The 13,970-nt window shown below is 46.3% G+C and overlaps 1 protein-coding gene across 2 annotated transcripts; it reads left to right on the forward strand.

The window, feature by feature from the left end:
* Positions 1–338: 338 nt before the first annotated feature.
* LOC108927796 (E3 ubiquitin-protein ligase RNF31-like) lies at positions 339–12,853 on the forward strand. Of its 2 annotated transcripts, none has more exons than XM_018741354.2 (24): positions 339–738; positions 1,452–1,651; positions 2,271–2,417; positions 2,998–3,153; positions 3,260–3,319; positions 3,642–3,795; positions 4,406–4,546; positions 5,010–5,169; positions 5,325–5,470; positions 6,656–6,807; positions 7,005–7,226; positions 7,378–7,698; positions 8,023–8,208; positions 8,326–8,532; positions 8,995–9,168; positions 9,378–9,476; positions 9,687–9,776; positions 10,049–10,163; positions 10,613–10,725; positions 10,925–11,029; positions 11,117–11,165; positions 11,470–11,566; positions 11,688–11,853; positions 12,125–12,853. In XM_018741354.2, exons 2-24 carry the CDS (start codon positions 1,454–1,456, stop codon positions 12,173–12,175), a joined length of 3,309 nt encoding a protein of 1,102 aa, XP_018596870.2. In that variant the 5' UTR covers positions 339–738; positions 1,452–1,453; the 3' UTR covers positions 12,176–12,853. The 2 variants fall into 2 exon arrangements, with proteins under 2 accessions (XP_018596870.2, XP_018596869.2); XM_018741353.2 differs by having other exon boundaries at positions 663–738; positions 4,403–4,546; positions 12,125–12,852.
* Positions 12,854–13,970: the final 1,117 nt, after the last annotated feature.

A 13,970-nucleotide genomic window follows, 5' to 3' on the forward strand; every position in this document is an offset into this window, starting at 1 on the left:
TGATGACGTATTATGGTGGACACTATGTGGACAAATATATTGAAAAATACAGGCTGCGTAATTTTCTGCTTGAATTATGCAATCCATTTAGCAATAGGGGACGTCCAAACTGATTACAAATTTTGGAATTTCGTACATGTGCGAAACGATGTATGTTATGGAGTGATAGATTACGATGTTCTTATACAGTGGATATGCTAAGGCCAGTGATAATTGTTTACTGTATAAAATGCATGTTTTTTATTTCCTTATTCTGTCAGAACATCAAAAATCTCGCGTTTCAAGTTGAACCTGAAAGAACCTTGCGAAGACTTGGCCGATATAATATATAAACGCGCGTGACAGTGATTGATCCCTTTAAGAACAACGCTCCAGTCTGATGGTCACCGCTCCCTTTAAGGAAACTTGTTTGGTATTAGTTTCCGCCATTTTGGCTCGGAAATGCGTCACGAAAGTGCAAAGCAGTGGCACTTTGACACAAAATGGCTCACACGTGACTCAGTTTCCAAAACGGAACGAAAGTCCATCAACCGGAGCTATCGAAACCGAAGCGCTGTCGCCTGCTTCCTCGTGACCGAAAACATCATAAGCTGTTCATGTCATTTATCTAACAGGCTCTATAAAGGAATGAAAGTATGGAATTAACGCACATACCCTACGCGAAGCTCAGAGATGGACGCTGCTGATAGAAACCGCGAGTACTTCGGGGAAACACTAAAGCGCAAATAACTCAAGCAGGTAAAACAGATTCTTCAGTCCAGCGTGGCGTTCGCTTGTTTCTCCCGTTCCAGTGGTTAGTTTGTCTTCTGTTTTTTATCTTCAACTGAGTTAATTTTACTTTGCGAATAGTAGATCCGCAACTGATAGTGTTTATTTGCGTTTCCGCCGACAGATTAGAACGAGTGTTGCGGGAGAGAGTAGTCGTTTAGCTCACTTGGTTAGAGCGCAGCCCTAGTAACGCTGAGGTTGCGGGTTCGATCCCCGTTCCAACCACTCACTGGTACCTTAACTTATTTACCCCTGAAAATGTGTCCTTAAGGTGTCTGTAAGTTTCAATCCTCTACTGAAATGTCCAGAGTGTGTTTTGTCTCCTTAAAGTTACAGCACCTTACAGTACTACAGTTTTCTGTCATCTAAATTATGAATCTGTGAGAGCATGTGGATGATTGACAATCGGATACAGGAAGCTGTCCTTGGATTTCCTTGTTTCCATGGTGGGTTTGTTCATTCTTCCATCCACCTATCAGTTACCGCTGCTCCAAAGCAGGGTCCCGGTGGTCCAGAGTCTATCCCAAAAGCTCAGGTCTTGAGTCCAGGTACATTCAGGATGGGGCTCCAGCCCACCTCAGGACCGACACACACACACATGCATTCGCTCACTCGTCAACACGCGAGCTCAGTACTTGGATACTGTCTTAAATAATGAATACTGATTCTCTCTGCTCCTCCAGCAATGACTTCCTTCTCAGCCCAGCTGGAGGAGCTCAGGAGCAGGGCACAGGACACCCTATCCACCGGTGGATCTGCGCAGGACGTGAAACCCATCGTCCAGGCCATGGCCAGCGTTCCGCTGCCGCTCTGTGCCAAGTACTGCCACATTCGTGCTGAGAGCATGGTGAAGGAGAACAGCACCGGGAACACCAGGGAGGAGGTGAGAGGGCCTTTCTGCCCTTTCTGTCCTCAGGTGTCCTGTCTCAGACCATGCAAAAGACATCTCTTAGAGGATGATGTAGAGACTGAAAGAAAAGGTCAGTTCTGATTTTTTTTTTTTTTCTTCTTCTCTCCTCCCCCCCTGCCCTTTCTCATTGCTTTGCTCATGCCATCCTTTCCCTCTGTCCACTTTTCTTTGACATCTTTGGCGTTTTGCTGGGTTACATGTTTTATTCCTTTTATCGCTGTCTTTCAAATCTGCATCCTCCATACCACCAACCTGTGTTGTTCTCTCTTACTGTCTCCCATTTGTTCTTCTCCTCCTGCTTCTTTTTTCCTTCCTCTGTCCTCCTCCCTCTCCCTTCTTTACCTTTCTTGCCTTCCTATATCTCCCTCTTTGTCCACGTCCTTCTTACATCGGCTTTCTTTTTCTTACCCCACGTTGCTTCCTTCATTTTCATCTCTCTTCTGCTTAATTTATTCCTTCAACTCACACTGTCCCTGTCCTGTCCTGTTCATCCATGTCTCCTCTCACCGGGATGCTGCCCCTGCTCTTCTCACTGGCTTCCTCGACCTCCCCACCCCCGTCCCTTCTGCTGCCCCACTTGCTGCCTCGTCAGAGCTTTACATCCCTGCAGAAACTCTTCACGGCTTTGAGTATCCTGGAGAAATATGGCCTCAATCTGACCAGTTCCAACAAGCCACGATACTGGCGCAGTGTCAAGCACAACAACCCCGTGTTCAAGGCCACGGTTGACTCTGTGAAGGTGAGGAATTCAACATAGTGGTGCTGCGATCCAGTGTATGCAGTGCTCTTACTCCTCAGACTTCCAGGGGGCATTTTTGTCAGCACCGTTGACAGTGAGTCAAAGGAACTGTTAATGAACTCAAAGCCTAACTGAAAACCCCAGTGAGATTCCTTAAGATGACATGAAGAACAGATAATGGTGTGGATAGGGTGGCCCTGGTGCCTCACAGCTCCTGAGCTGTGGGATTGAATAAAGCTCTTTATGTGTGGCGTTTGCATGTATTCCCATGTTTGCGTGGGGATCCATCGGGTGCTCTGGTTGCCGCCCTGAACTGGTGACTCCGAATTGTTTTCAGTGCACATATGAATGCGTGTGATTGCACTGGGAGTGTACTGTACTTTGCACCCTATCCTTCCTGGATAGGCTTCAGACTGCAGTGACTCTCCATTATAGAACTGTGACTGATAATGAATTAAAGAATTAATATATAACTGTATGCATGAACGGAAAGACGTCCAGATTAAGGGCATTTTTTTGTAGCCGTTCTTGCCAGTTATAAGAATACCATTTTGAAACGTCTCGTCACTTTCCCTCTCAGGGCGGCAGGGAGGTGTTGTGTCTTTATGGATACTCCAATCAACAGCCTGATGGCCTCTGCTTCCCTGATGATGTCATGGATCCCGATGTTGAGGGGGTCGCTGCCGTCACTCTGGAGATCATGACCCTACGCATGGAAATAGACATGTTTATCAAGGTCATACTGGCATTCTGGCACCATACCGAGCTTTGTGGATTTTTCACTTTCTTCCCATTTCCAGTTAGCGTCGCTCATTAACACCCTGTGAAATGCGGTCTTTCAGGGTTCTCACCCCAGGCCAGAAATCTTTGAGAATATCCTTCCTTCCCTGAAAGAGCTGGAGGTAAGCATCGTCTGTTGATTGTTTTTCTACACTGCCCTAGGTTTCTTTCATTTTCTTGACTTCAGTTCTTTCTGTTGCTCTTGGGAATACGCAGGATTGGTTTCTCCATAACAACACCGCTGTTGTGATGAGAGCTTCAGCATTGCAGTTTATTTAGTTGGGTTTAATGTTCAAGATTAATATTTCATGGCATCTGTTACACAGCTGGTTATAAAAAAAAAAAGGAAGCATAGACATTTAGACTCTGCACCTGAGACCGATGAAAGTGTTGCTGCTCTGTGTTTCTGCTTCTGGTTTAACTGTTGTAACAACTCTTTTGCAGGGAGATTCTGAGCTTGTCTCAGATGCACAGGTCATTCCTAAGAGCGGGGGAGTTCCAGAGGTTGAGGCTCAGCCCCTATCCTCCTCCATCCCTCTCAAACAAGCACCCAGTCCAGAGACGACCCCAACTACTCCAGCCCCCAAGGCAGAGACTGGTAACACGGCTCTTTATTTCTTTTTTCTTGCAATATTTAGGTTTCCCTCATTTAGAGGTTGCTTTTGTGAGAATTATGAATGGCAGGAAAATTAAATTCAAAGCAAAAGCATTTACATAACAAGCTGTCAACTCCTAGGAGAACGGGGTTTCAACGATAAAGTGCATTTTACGCAACATTTTACGAGCAGATCTTCTGGAATGAGTCAAACTTGTGAAACGGGAAGTCTGTACCTTTAAGTCAAGAACAGTTGACATAAGCGTGACATGTTTATAACAGAAGTACATTTATGCATTTGGCAGAGGGTCTAGTTATTGAAGCACAGATTTTTTGTTTGATACAAATGTTTTCATAGCACACACATTCCCACAGCTACCCGTTAAAGTGAAATGCAAATAGGAAATGGCGAGATAAAAATTATCAGATGGCGATGGACTAACTTCTGAAGGCTTCGGGAGCTTGAGGTTGAAATGGATCCAAAAGAGATCTGAGACCTTTCTGTAATCCTGGGAGGGAATCGGCAACTGAAGATATATAGAAATGTTTTCATTTCTTTACACATTATGAGTGGCGTAATATAACCATCATCTCTGTCTCTTTCTCCAAGAAGGGAAATGTAAGATGTGCGGCGGCAGTCCTTTCCTGCTGTGTGCCACGTGCGGTATTTTCTGTGAGTCATGTGACCTGGTCTACCACCGGCACCCCGACAGAGCCAGTCACACGCGAGAGCGCTTGCAGCCCCCCGTACTTGGTAAGAATTGACCACTTTTTTTTTTTTTTTTTTTAGGTGAAGGGGGGCCTCTGGCCTTCTGCAAGTGTGGTAGCACAGCAAGTAGCGCTGCTGTCTCACAGCACCTGAGTGGTGCGAGAGGACATGGGTTTGATCCCTGCTCAGTCTATGGGGAGTTTGTATGTTCTCCCCATGTCTGCATGGGTTTCCTCTGGGTGCTCTGGTTTCCCCCCCACACTCCAAAGACATGTGTTCAGGTTCACCCATAATGTGTGAGTGACGGGGAGTATGTTTCACTGATGTATGGATGAGTGACCCAGTGTAAGTAGTGTATCTAGCAGTGTAAGTCACTGCGGTGGATAAGGTATGTAGGCTGATAACACTACATAGAGTTCACTGGAAGTCACTTTGGAGAAAAGCATCTGCGAAATAAATAAATGTAAGTGCTTTTAATGCTGTTTTTGCTTCTTCTCACCCTTTATAGATAACTGCACCATCTGTGGAATCTTCCCTGTCTTTGCTCACTGTCCCACATGCGTGCAGCGGTTGTGTGGGGAGTGTGACAAGCTGTACCATTCGCACCCAGAGCGCAGAGGTCATGACAGAATCACGGTTACTCCTGCCAGGGTACAGAGGACCACTAGGTGAGGGGGAGCAAGGCTGCTGGAGAGACTTTGGGGTGGGAGAGGAGTGTATCCAAAGTGAACACCAATTTTACCTTAATGCAACTGATAATTTGGTAAATCTTGACACTAAACTGATTCTGTCTTCCAATCCAAATCCTCCCTCTACCACAAAGACCCTCAGTCTCCTCCTGGGAGTGTTCTTACTGCACCACTGTGAATGGGGTCCAGGCGGTGCTCTGCGAGACCTGTGACCGTCCCCGACTGGCTGGTACCACCCCTCCCGTCCCAGAGGAGTCCCTGCAGCTTTCCACAGTGGCAGGTTGGAAACTTTCCTTGTTTGTTTGTGTCTCTAGTGCTTCAGCTGAGTGTTTCCTTAGTTGGGTGGGACCACAGCTGGTAGCGAAGTGGTTAGAGCTGCTGCCTTTGGACCCAAAGATCACAGATTTGATCCCCACCTCCAGCTGTAGGACCCTTGAGTAAGGTCCTTACCCTAAGTTGCTCCGTAAAAATTACCCAGCTGTGTACATGGGTGAATAATTGTCGGTACCTTAACATTGTAAGTTGCCTTGGAGAAAAGCATCAGCTAAATGAGTAAGTGTAAAGTAACAAAGGAAGGAGAGGTGTTTTACTCCTGAACTTTAACAGATGCTAATTTGTTACGTAAATAGCCCAGACAGGTCTAGTTTATCCCAGGGCTCATTTTAGCAATATTTGGCACCCCCCCCCCCCCCCCCCCACCATTTTGGTACCCCTGAGCAACTGATCAAATTTTCCTACTAAAAATCGAACAATGAACTGTAAACAAATAAATCGCAAGGCTTTCCTTTTTTTTTTTTTTTTATTTTTTTATTTATTAAAACATTAAAGATCAACAGCCCTGTACATCGTATAAATATCACATGAGACACAGATGCCTGTGTCTTTGAAACATTGCAGCATTTTAGCTGACAGTTTCTGGGGAACAAACACACTTTCTACACAGTAAACACGGTATGTATCGGTGTATAGCCAGTATACATCTGTTTGTTTTCTCACTGAATTTCACTGGAATTTTAGTTTCCAATCCATTTTTAGGCATCAAAGTGTGAATTTTTCTGTGCATATATATTATATGTATGTATGTTCACGTAGCTGTTGTCATATTTTAAAAAAAAAAAAGTACATTTAAATGTTTAGTTTCCATTCTTCATGATCAATGTATATGTAAAATTTTCTTATATAGCTTTATGTATGTGTACTTCTATTAGAGGTGGAAGTCTAAAAGGTGCCACACTGATTGTTGTTCAGGGGCACCAAAAACCTGAGTGGCAGGCCTGGTTTTACCCTAGATGAGTTAACCTACTTCAGGGTACTACAGAGTTAATTTATGCAGTGGAATGTCAGAATGAAGGCTACGAATATCGGATGGTGAATTCAATGGATACGTCGTCAAAGAGCAGCGCAGGAGCAAAAGTGAAATCTGTGTCCATTTGAAAGACGCAGTGAAAATGACTGTGTCCCCCAGAGTGGCAGTGCAAAAGCTGCACGGTGATGAACGCCGGCCTCAGCGTCCTGTGTGAGGTGTGCGAGCGCCCCCGTCTGGCCACGCGGCCCCCAGCGACGCCAGTGCGGCCTGCGCCGACAACCCCAAGCCTTCTCCAGGACTCAGGCACGCAGGTAGGTGTGGGCGCACACACTATCTGAGCACTTCACACGCCTGCAGCGCATATGTGTGTCCTTTCTTACTGCCTTTTTGGTGCTGAGATTAGGAGGTCAGGAGGAGTTTTGCTGCTCACTTTGGATGTCATTCTAACAACACACTTATTGCCACATCTCGCTGACACCTTCCTCATGTTTCGTTCCCGCGCTCTTAGTGGACGTGCCAGGTTTGTACCTTCGCCAACTCCATCCCGGCGGGAGCGTGTGAGATGTGCAGTTCTCCGCGTGCTGACTACACTCCGAAGCCCCCTGCACCCGGGTCCCAGCGCTCAGAGAAGCCTTTTATGAAGACTCCCGTTCCAGCTGTGGAAAACCCTGACGTGAAGAGGCAGCGCTTGATGAAGGAGGAAGGCCTCAAGCTGATTCAGCAGATCCGAGTGGGTGGCACTCTCGCTCTCTCGCTGTCACGCCCTGTGCTGATAAGTGATAGAAGTTTCTTCACGCTGTCTGAGATCTTTGCACTTGTGGAAGAACTGCTGATAAAAGCCTTCAACCCCCCCCCTGCCCATTTCCTGCTCTTTTTCCAAGGAAGCAGAGAAGAAAGGAGTGACTCCGGAGGAGGTATACGCCGCACTCCAGATTTCCAAGGGCAGCAACGTGAAGCCGTGCGACTGGCTCAATTCGGAGCTGCCCCACCTGCTCGATGAGATCTGCGCTATGGCAGCCTCCGTTCAGCTTTCTCCCAAGACCGCATCCAACACGGATGCGGGCGGGGTCCGGCTCCAAGATGCGGCGATCCCCCGGAGCGGTGTGCAGGTCTCGAGAGCCGAAGCCAAGCAGGCGTGGCTGGCTACAGGAGGAGACATTGAGAAGGCGGTGGTTCAGGTGCTCAGGGACAGGAAGAGCAAGGTGAGTGGGAACACGGCATAAGCTGGAGTTGATGGTGCACGGTGGCATAGCGGGTACCGCCGGTGCCTCGCCTCTCCAGGACTACAGGTTCGGACGTGGGATAGAATCCGTCTCTGTAGTTCGTTCCGTTCTCTACATGCTCACATGGGTTTCCTCCTGCTTGTGCTTTTCCTGTGATGGACTGCCATCCCTCCCTGTGTTACCCCTGCCTCACACCCTATAGCCTTTCCAGGATTGGTTCTTTGAGCTGATCTCTGCACATCAGACCTTCATTGGTGTTTCTGCTTTCTGGTGATTTCACTCCCCCCTCCCATTTCTCTGCAGTTGCAGGAGCTGTTTTCCTTGGGCTTCAGGGAGGCAGAGAAGTGTGAAGAGGCTTTGCGGTTGAGTGGAGGGGAGGTTCGCGGCGCTCTCTCCATCCTGCAGCGCCCCCAGCTGGAAGCCTTTCACAAGCGCGTCTGGAGCGATCAGCCTGAACCTGGAATCGACATCCATGACCCAGACAGACAGGTGCGTGGAGCGCAGAGCTTCATTTCAGCATCTCAGGGCTTCAGAACAGCATTTGGTTGCAGTTGCTCTCCTGTCTTAGGGACTGAAGTTTCGTGTACCTCTTCCCCACACCTTTAGCGGCTTTGCCGGCGCCTGCTGGCCCTGTATGACCTACCCAGCTGGGGGCGCTGTGAGCTGGCGCTGTCGCTGCTGCAGGAGCCCGATGCTCAGTATTCCCTGGAGGACGTGGTGCAGGCGGTCCGAGAGTCGCACGACCGGGACTTCATCCGAAGGGTCCTCGCCAAGGAGTGTCCGTGCTGCCTGTGTGTCTTTCCTCACAGCAAGGTAAATCTGTGCCTGAGTGCGTAATATTTACCAGCACTACTTGGACGCGTTTATAAGTGTGTGTTCACTTTTACTGGAATCTCTTTATTACTTGGCTATAAACTTGAGGGGGAAACTGGTAGCATAGTGGTTAGAGCTGCTGCCATTGGCCCCAATGTTGCAGGTTTTATCTCTAGCTGTAATACCTTTCATCAAGGTACTTACTCTAAATTGCTCCAGTGAAATTGCCCAGCTGTATAAATGGGTAAATATCTGAGTAGATTAACACTGTAAGTTGCTTTGGAGAAAAGTGTGAAATAATCTATACAGTCATGTGTGACATTTAACATTTACATATGTCAGCATTCACTGTGAAATGGTGTGCGAATGCCCCATTTTACTGCAGTAATCTGTGTCTGAGTCAGTGTTTCCTCAATGCACACCGTGTTTAATCGCCTCTCGCTCACTGTCGCTCTCTGTTAGATGCAGTCGCTGACTTCCTGCCAGTGCTCTGTGTGCTGCGGCTGTTTTCAGCAGCATTTCACCATCGCTATTAGAGACAAGCATATCAGAGACATGGTGTGTCCCGCCTGTGGGGGTCCCGACATCAACGACCCCGACTATCTCAACAGTTACTTCTCCACCCTGGACATACAGGTAGAAGGAAGGAAGGAGCTAATGGCCGTACCATGTGCTCCTTTAGCCTGGATCGCATGCGTGCAGGTCCAGTTGTGAACATACCTGCAGAAGGTGTGCAGTCATATGACTTGTAAAAGGGCTTCTGCTGATCAGGTTCCTGCGAGCTGCTTCCAGCTGCTCTGGGGGAGGGTCATTCATCCATCTGTGCATCTTTCTCCTGTGTTTAGCTGCGCGACTGTTTGGAGCCAGAGGTGTACGATCTGTTCCACAAGAAGCTGACGGAACACGCGCTCATCAAAGACCCCAAGTTCCTCTGGTGCTGCCATGTGAGTGGGGGCCGGCTTTCTTTGACCTGACCGAGCGTCAGGGCTCAGTTGCTGGGATCGCTGGGAGGGGGAGTTTGTGGCAGCTGCGGGTCTGTGTCGGTCTTCTGAGCGCCGCCCGACAGCACCAATCTGCATGAAGGCATTGAGAACGGTTGTATTGCTGCAGTTGCCACGACGACTAAAGATGTCTGCTCTCCATCTCTTGGACAGTGCTCCTTTGGGTTCATCTATGACGGAGACCAGCTCAAAGTCACCTGCCTTCAGTGTCAGAAGAGCTTCTGCGCCAAGTGCAAGAAGCCTGTGAGTACAAGGAGTCCGTTCCTGCTGTTATGTTCTCGACCTTCCTCTGCGTTTAGCTGCTGTACTTGACAGAGGACCTTTTTACGTGACTCTTCTGCAATCCGTGTGCCGAGTAACATGTGAATGTGAGCTGTTGAGGCTTTTGTTTTCTCCAGCATTGCGTAAGTCGTCTGCCTTGAGTTATTCAGAGAGATGCACGTAGAATGAGGTAAACCCAGCAAGGTAAAAACATGGGAAACAGTACTTTGCATTGCTCTTGCTTCCGCTTGCAGTGGGAATCCCAGCATGCTGGCTTGTCATGCGAGCAGTTTCAGGCCTGGAAGAGAGAGAACGACCCGGAGTACCAGAAGCAGGGTCTGGCAGGTTACCTCCGTGACAACGGCATCAGTAAGTGCCCCACGATCCAGTCGTGTGTGTGTGTGTGTGTGTGTGTGTGTGTGTGTGTGCGCGTGTGCGCGCGTGCGCGCGCGCAAATGCGTGTTTTCCTATATCTTGTATTTTTTGTAGGAAACATCCTAATGGATAGTAAATCCCAAAAAGATACCTTGTCACAATGTCCTCACAAAACAAGGTACTTTAAGTTTGCTCAGCAGAAAAACTGAATGTTAAGTGGTAACACACTTTTATTGCATTCCCATTCACTTATTTTTTTCTCATTTCATTTTGGCGTCACGTTTTTCAAACTATTGTATTGAAGTGAGTGCCATTGTGACATTTCCAGAAATGATGGGAAACCAAATGTTAACATGCTGTGTCTGGTGTGTTTAGAGTGTTAAAATCCGAGACACACCCACTCATGGTTTATTTTTATTATTTTTTTTTTTTTTTCTTCTTAGCTTGCCCCAACTGCAGGTTCCAGTACGCCCTCACCAAGGGAGGCTGCATGCACTTCACGTGCTCTCAGTGCCGCTACCAGTTCTGCAGCGGCTGCAACAACCCCTTCCACACTGTAGGTCTGCTTAGTTGCTCGCTGCTGCTCCGATAGCACTGGTGCCACACTCGGGCTCAACTGAGACAGATGCTGCTGTCAAAGCTTTTTTGGTTTTACCAGCCCGTGTGTCGGTGTCGCGTGTGGCGGAGCATGTGAGTGTTTTAATGGTGTGTGAGATGGCACCTCTTTTTAACATGTCTACCTCCGAAATCAACAGACATGCAATCAGTGCAGTGTGACAGGTCTACATGCCCACCACCCTCGAGACTGCCTCTTCTATCTGCGGGACTGGGAGCCCAAGCAGCTACAAGCGCTGCTACAGGTACGTGCACGCACGCACGCACGCACAGAGACAGACAGAACCTGATGGGAAGACATACAGACCAAGAGCATTGTGTTTGCTTTGCAGAAGAATGGAGTTGAGTTCAACACAGAGCCCCCCCACGGTGCACAGCCAGGTATGTCATCAGTTCTCTATAAGGGCGGCTCAGCTAAGTAAGGTTGGGTAAAGGATGGCTGTACCTGTTTAGCAAACTATCACGTGTCAGTCAGGAGGAACAGGAGTCGCCCTACAACTGTCCACTGGTGTGAAGCTCCTGTACAGGTGGGGTTTTGGGACCAGTGCAGTGTTGTCTCATATTCTTATTGTGAACGTGTGAAACCAAAGTTCCTTCAGCACAGAAAAACAAATGGTTAAGCATTCCTCATACCATGTCCCTGGTTCACCTCTCCCGCTGCCTCGGACTCCCCTGACTACCCAAGGCCAGTGTGGCGTGATGGAGCAGAAGGATGAGGGCGGCCAGCAGGTGGACCAGCCTTGTGGGATCCAGTGTCAGGCAGGACAAGCAGGGCTCTGCGAGTGAGTCTTGATGGCTTTGCTTTCACTTCTGTCTCTATGAATAAAGACACAGCAGCATTTTTTGCTCTCTGATCGTGCTGGTGATGATCTCTTGGTTTGGTTGTGCGCATCTGCATTTCAGAAAGCACTATAAGGAGTACCTCGTCAGTCTCATCAATGGCCACTCCCTCGACCCAGCCCTCCTCTTCGATCTGAACAATCTGGTAATCGCCTGCCGGAGATACCAAGTGGACAGCAGGAGGTTGGACACAGAAGATGAAACGACATACTCTGCCAGATTGTTGAAGGTATTGTATTGTTGATTGAAAACTGCTTTTGTGTGCATGTGTGTCCAAATAATCGTGTGTGTGTTACGGCAAGAATGTAACAGTCAGCCAGCTTGTCAGACTTGACAGAGTTGTGACACAGTTGGCTAAATGACATAGGTTTTAAAACATGCTGTAAAACCCTTTTAAAATGATTGTGAAACACAGTTGGCATCAGTTTGATGCAGACCTCACTCTTTCGACCTCGATAAGGCTTGGCGTTAATCCAAGTGTCCTTCCTTTGATTCCACAGAAACTTATGGATGAGGTGCTTCTAGGAGACAAGGTCCCACGGAAGAAATGAGACAAATTGGCCGATTATTTGTGTATCTGCTAGAATTTAGTTATAATTCCAGCTTTGCTATAATTAACTATTTTTGTAACAAGTGGAGAAATTTGCTTAAATACATTTAAAATACAGAAGTGAACTTTAAAAAAAAAAAAAAAAAAAAAAAAAAAAGGCTTTTGGGGAAACTGTTGGGCAATTCTCACTACTTCTTGTGAGCGACATTGCATTGGAGAATGGAATGCAGTTCGTTTCTCCGAGAAACTACCCAAACTGGAAGTAAAAGGCCGGAGATACTCATTATTTCATTAATTGCTTTAAAATTAATTTTTTCTCAATTAATAGACTTAAGTGCATGCAGGATTATACTTCATTACCCACCTTGGGGAAAAAGCTCACTGACCACTTTGGGATCATCTTCCATAAGGTGACACCTTTGTGCTAAGCTTTTTCTTTCTTTTGCAGTCATTTTATTGTACAGTTTCTCCAGATGTTCTTTGAATAAACATGATAAATATTTATTATATTATAAAAGCTTTCCGTGTTTTGACGTGTCTCTGTTCAATAATAACCATCCTGAACGATTCAGAAAGGACACCAAGCAATGACTGTTGCACTAATGAAAGAAGAGGTGTAGCGATGCCAAAAACAAAAAGATTGACATCCTAGAGGGTTTTTAAATACTCCCCGTTTGTGTATATAAACTGTGTGTTGTACAATAATAAAATCAAAACACCTTATTTTTGTACATTTACCAAAGCCTATATCAACCTGCTGATCACTCCAGTCTGTATTGTACAATTTATCATATCTTAAAATCCAATTATCCCCTACACACAGTAATAATAATACAACAATGAAATATGGCTTAGGATATGTGGAAGGATGCCAGATATATTGCACAAGACAGTGATATCTAAGTATATTACTCCATATACTGTGTATGTATGCCTATAAAAAGCTAGATTAATGTGTATATAATGTACAGTGCTGTGTACATTCAGCATAAACACGATAAGCTGTTGCTTATATCAACGACTGTATGCCAGGTCCAGTTCCACTGACGTCACCACCTTGCAAATGAACCCTAGGGAACGCATTAGGCAGCGCCATCATACGTGTCCATGACTCAGATGTAAGCGATTTAGTCTCCCTTCTAAACACCACATGGACTCACAGGGTGTGAGCTTTTATTTTCTCCAATATAGTAAATCCCTTTATTGATCTTCCATAAATATATAGACAACTATTTTTATATCTATTACACTTGTCTCATTCAGATATATTTTTAAGTTCCCATAAATATATCTATTACTACTAATATTTTCTAATAATATAATTTTATATATCTTATTAAAGTGTTTCTGTTGTCTTTATCTGTTACTTTAGCAGTATATGTTTTAATATGGATTTTTATGTGAGGGATATAAAATTTGAAATACTTTCTGTCCCTCTTGTAACCCCCTATTGAGGAATTAAATGTTATGTGGTGAGCGGAAAACAGTGGAGAATGTGAAGCACGGTTAATACTTTTTTTTTTTTTTTTTTTACACGATTCATTCCTGTGTGCTTGAGTCCAGTTGTGTACAGTGAAAAAGTAAGATGAATAAATGCTTAATGCTTGTGAAGTGGTGGGGGAGCTGTCTGTGGGAAGTGAAATTAATCTCGTATGTATGTGAGGAATGCACTGAAATTGTTGTACTGCAGTTGTCTCTTCCTGGAGGATTATATTATACCCCGGGGGGGGGGAGTATGAGGAGGGTTATAAACACACACACACACACACACACACACACACGCACTGGCTGAAACC

Source organism: Scleropages formosus, chromosome 19 (assembly GCF_900964775.1).
Source record: "Scleropages formosus chromosome 19, fSclFor1.1, whole genome shotgun sequence".
Lineage (NCBI taxonomy): Eukaryota > Metazoa > Chordata > Actinopteri > Osteoglossiformes > Osteoglossidae > Scleropages > Scleropages formosus.